General features: G+C 40.7%; 1 protein-coding gene across 1 annotated transcript; it reads right to left on the bottom strand.

Annotated features, from left to right (window-relative positions):
* Positions 1–548: 548 nt before the first annotated feature.
* On the bottom strand, positions 549–1,373 carry LOC148788592 (uncharacterized). The gene has a single exon (XM_088879052.1). It carries the CDS (start codon positions 1,371–1,373, stop codon positions 549–551), a length of 825 nt encoding a protein of 274 aa, XP_088735178.1.
* Positions 1,374–4,777: the final 3,404 nt, after the last annotated feature.

The raw sequence follows: 4,777 nt of genomic DNA, 5'->3' as shown, positions 1-4,777 counted from the left end.
TCTAAGCCCTCGAGCCCCCGCAAAGAATCCATGAATGCCACCATTCAATGCAATAGTAAAAATTGTGGTTGTAACGCATTCACGTATCCATCCAATGAAGAGTTTTGGGAATTTATAAAGCCGTAGAACCACAAACAGAAAATCCCACTCCACCATATCATAAGCTTTACGCAAATCAATCTTGAACGCGTTCCAAGGGGGCTTACGTTGTTGGTTGTAGCCCGAAAATAATTCCTGCGTCAGTAACACATTATTCCTAATACTACGACCGGGACAAAAGCATTTTGTGCAGGGCTAATTAATTTGTTAAGCACCAACCAAATTCTCTTGACTAATATCTTAGTAATAGCTTTGTAAAGCACATTACATCACGATATAGGCCTGAAATCACTAACAGATAAGGGATTGTGTACCTTGGGAATTAGAGAAATAACCGTGGAGTTAATTTGCTTTAGTAGTCGGCCATTATGAAAGAACTCCAGTATTGCATTTGATACCTCCTTACCAACGATAAACCATGCGGCTTTATAAAACCCACCGAAAAACCATCAGGTCGGTGCCTTGTCCTCCTTAATGTCAAAGAAGGCCTCTTTAACTTCATCTCTGGTGACTTGGCTAACAAACCTATCTCCTTCCTCTTCCGTTAGCGCATGTGTAGCCCTCGATCTCAAATGTCCTAGAGTCAGCTCCTTTCCTCGGCGTTCACCACCTAATAAGGTCTCAAAATAGCGCACAAATTCTACAACAATCTCCTCCTGGTCGTTGATCATATTATCATCCGGCCCTTTAATTTGGAAAATCCGTTTTGTTGCTCGTCTGGTGGCCACTTTATGAAAGAAGATCCTCGAGCATTGGTCACCCTCCTTCAACCATTGCATTTTAGCCCGTTGCCGAAGCATGCTTTGTTCTAATTTCACCGCTTTCATGAGCACGATTCTACAACAGTGCTCCAATAACAACAATGTCTCATCATGTCTGTCTTGTGCAAGGAGTTCCTGGGCTGTAGCAAGGAATTCCTTGGCTTGCTGTACATTGAGAGAAAGATCCCCTTTTTGTTGTGACATCAACCTAAAAATAGGCTTAAGAGCACATAACTTTCTAGTAACCGCATACATACAAGTACCCTCAATATCATGTATCCACACCGACTTAACAACATCTAAAAATTGAGGAGATGATGCCACGTAGTTATCAAAATGGAAAGGACTTACATAGTTAAGTCGGGAACCACCTTGCAACAATAGCGGAGAATAATCTGAAGTAGCTGGAATAAGGCACCTATAATAAGCATTTGGCCACATGTGTAATACCACATCATTGGCCAAAACCATTGGCCAAAACTTTGTCAAGTCGTTTCCACAAGCTTCTACCATCTCTACTACAATTATGCCAAGATCCTCTCTACTTTTACTCATGAATATGAGTAATACTAAGGGATAATTATACACAAATTAACCATTCTACATATACACTTATTACAAACATCTATATTATTTATATAAATTATCTCTAATTTTTAAAAAATTATACATACAGCCCCATAAACGTCAATTTTCAATATTTTTTTACTATCAGGAGTGATTTATATAATTACGCAAAAAATAAGAATAGTTTGTATAAATAACCCATAGATCATGGTGTGTTAAAATTATCATTTCTAATAATAATTAGTAACCGAAACAAACTCAATGCAATAAAATAAAATAAGTAATTGATTAAAATTGATAAAATAAATTAATTTTAAATGTATATAACTAATAAATAATTGATTTAACTAATTAATCAAAAGAAATAATGATTTATAATGAAATATAATGATGTCCCCTAAAATTGTTAAGCCAAACCCACAAGCTAGCATACTAGCCCAGCTGACGAGAGTCAAACTGGCCCACCAATAGGATGGGTAAAGCCCACCAACAGGACGAAAAGCCCACAGGCCTACCTGCTGCTTTACTGAACTGACAAGCCAAGAAATATGCCCATATAAGTTAGACATGTCATCATACAGCTGGGAGGACATGTCATGTAGCTTCCCAACACGTTTGTACACATCACCTGAAATATCTCTAGGTAGTTTCAAGTAAATCGGGAATAAAGAAGTGGAAAGATTGTGAATAACTAAATCCTGAGAAAATAGGCAAGTTTGGTAGGCTCTCGCCCAACTTACATATCTCTTCCAATTTTTATTTTACTAACAGCTTGTTGCGTATGATAGCTAACGCAAAGAGCTTTTCAATATTGTACGACATTCAGCAATTATTTTCATATCTAACTTTGTACAAGTCTATAAATAAAAATTTTGTGCAGGTATTTTGGGACACATCATCAACATTACTCTTACTCTCAAACTCTCACTTACTAGCGTTACTCTCTCTCGGCCTTTTAGCTATTTCAGGCTTACAAATTGCACTCGACACAAATATTCACCATTTTCAACCATATATTACCATTATTCTCACTTTGTTTCAAGTTTTTCCTTTTATTTCTTCTTTAATCAGTTGCTGACTTAAACATCAGAGTGCTAACTTCTGTTTTGCAGGGCTAGTCCTCTAATATCTTAGGATTTCTTGGAAATCCTTCGTCCCTTGTGGTGTAGCCAAATTTCTGGTACGTATCATTGGCATCGTCTGTTGAAACACTTCAGCTTTGGCGTGAGAAATGGCAAATTCTAATAATGGAGGTGACCACGGATCCTATGAGGGAAACTCTTCCCTCTCTGCTGCGTCCGGGCCTGCTGTTTTACCTATAGATCTTGTTGTGGGAGACATCAACATCCTCGGACCAAACCTAACACCAGAAGCTAACGCTCTGGCTCCTGCTGCAGCTCTTGACCCAACAACTTGGCCTGCTGTTCTGAACTCGCTCTTCTGTGAGCAGCTCCAACAATTCATCATGGAAACCATCAACTCAACTCTTTTGGGATCTCAAGCCAGCGGAGTAGGACCCTCTTCCAAGTTGGAGAGAGGGGAACTGCATAAAACCAAGGTATGGACGAGTGCATCTCTGCTGGACTCTAGCATGATCACTCCACTCTTACTAATTTTTCAGCAAAGAAGTAGCTAGGCAGCCGCCCCCTAACAATCTGGTGCTCCCTAAAGAAGGAAATGGTGGATCTTCACCAGCAGGTAGCCAAGGAGACCCTGTCTGCTGAGCGGGGCATTTCTTTTAGTGAGCACATCATGCCAAAAGAACTTGCTCATTCCAGGCACCTTCGTATGCTGCACAAGTATACTGATAGCACTGAATGTCGTGTTTTTCTTACTACGCCAACAAGCTCTGCCCAACAATCGTTCGACCAGCTCCTTGTTGGATCAGTTAAATCTTTTGCAGAATTCAGTTCCCTCTTCCAACACCAGTTCGCTAGCAACAAGAAGTACATAAAGTCAACTATTAGCCTTTTTGAAATAAGAGGAGAAGGAAACTATGAGGACCTATGTCCAACTTTTCAATATAGTATCTTAGAGCTCCCTACAACCCACCAAGAGATGCTAATCGATGTATCTACTCAAGGGCTCCGTGGAGGACCCCTGTTCGAATCTTTGGCTAAAAAACCAGCGACAAGTTTCTTAGATGTGCTAGCACGGGCTGAAAAGTACATGAATTTGGAGGACGCTTGGCTGGTGAAGAAAATGAACGTGATAGGAGAAGGGAGGGCGACTCGCTTTCCACACGTAGGATAAAGGGAGAACCATGAGGCCGTTTTAACCCCCTCGACCTAAAGAATGACCACTACACACCTTTCATAACTAGTCCAGCTAGGATGCTTGTGGCATTGGATAGACTCACTACTCTGCAATAGCCCAAAGGTTCAGAGGAAGGTCATTAACTCCCAAAATTCAAATATTTTTGCAAGTACCATAGAGAATATGGGCATGACACCAATCGTTGAGCCAACTAAGACAGGAAATAGAAAGATTTATTCAAGCCGAACATCAAGGATTACGTGGATAAAGAAAAAAAATGAGAACAAAAAAAGAAGAGCGTTCCCAGCATCACAAACGAAAGGCTGAGCAGTAAAATGAAGATTCCCAAATGAGGGAAACATAGGAAGAAAGAAACCTCCAAAAGAGAGGCCAACATAGTGAACATCCCTGCTAAAGGGATAATTCATATGATAGCAGGAGAACCCGTGATGGGGATTCAGGACGAGCTAGACGTGCCTATGCATGAGCTTTTAGAATCATCATGGAGATAGACGACAAGGCGCCAACAGGAGGACCCGTGATCCATTTTTGTCCTGCTGACGCCTAGGGAGTATATTTGCCTCATAATGATGCACTTGTTATTTTTGCGACAATAGCTAATTATATTGTTCAATGTATATATTTGGATTCAGGTAGCTCCGCGGATATCATGTTCCACAAAGTATATCAGGAAATGGAGCGGGGGACGTTCCGCTGGAGCTTGTGGACAACTCGTTATATGGTTTTGTAGGAGAGGTTGTCCACCCATTGGGACAGATTTCACTTCCTCTCTCCTTGGGGTTCGAGCTCACTAGGACCAGTATGGTTCGATTCCTAGTCATGGATATGCCATTTGCATACAACCTGATCTTAGGACGACCTACTCTGAACACCTTCTAGGCTGTTGTTTCTACATATGATATGAGGTTGAAGTCTCCGTTGGAGACAAGTACGGGAAGTTAAAGGCGACCAATACACAACACGAAAATGTTACGTAGAAGCCATAAAAAGCAGTAATAACAAAACGAAAGTGCGTACGCCTAACAAAGAAAGCAGTAAGAACTTCACCCAGCAGAAAGATCAAAAAGTTGTGG

This window comes from Sesamum indicum, linkage group LG3 (assembly GCF_026168435.1).
Source record: "Sesamum indicum cultivar Baizhima isolate 11 linkage group LG3, ASM2616843v1, whole genome shotgun sequence".
Lineage (NCBI taxonomy): Eukaryota > Viridiplantae > Streptophyta > Magnoliopsida > Lamiales > Pedaliaceae > Sesamum > Sesamum indicum.
The sequence above is the reverse complement of the archived record's forward strand: the minus strand, read 5'-3'. Positions and strand labels throughout refer to the sequence as shown.

Bases quoted from the DNA above. Each gene is read 5' to 3' on its own strand.
- LOC148788592 (XM_088879052.1), bottom strand. From the start codon at position 1,373: ATGGTAGAAGCTTGTGGAAACGACTTGACAAAGTTTTGGCCAATGGTT.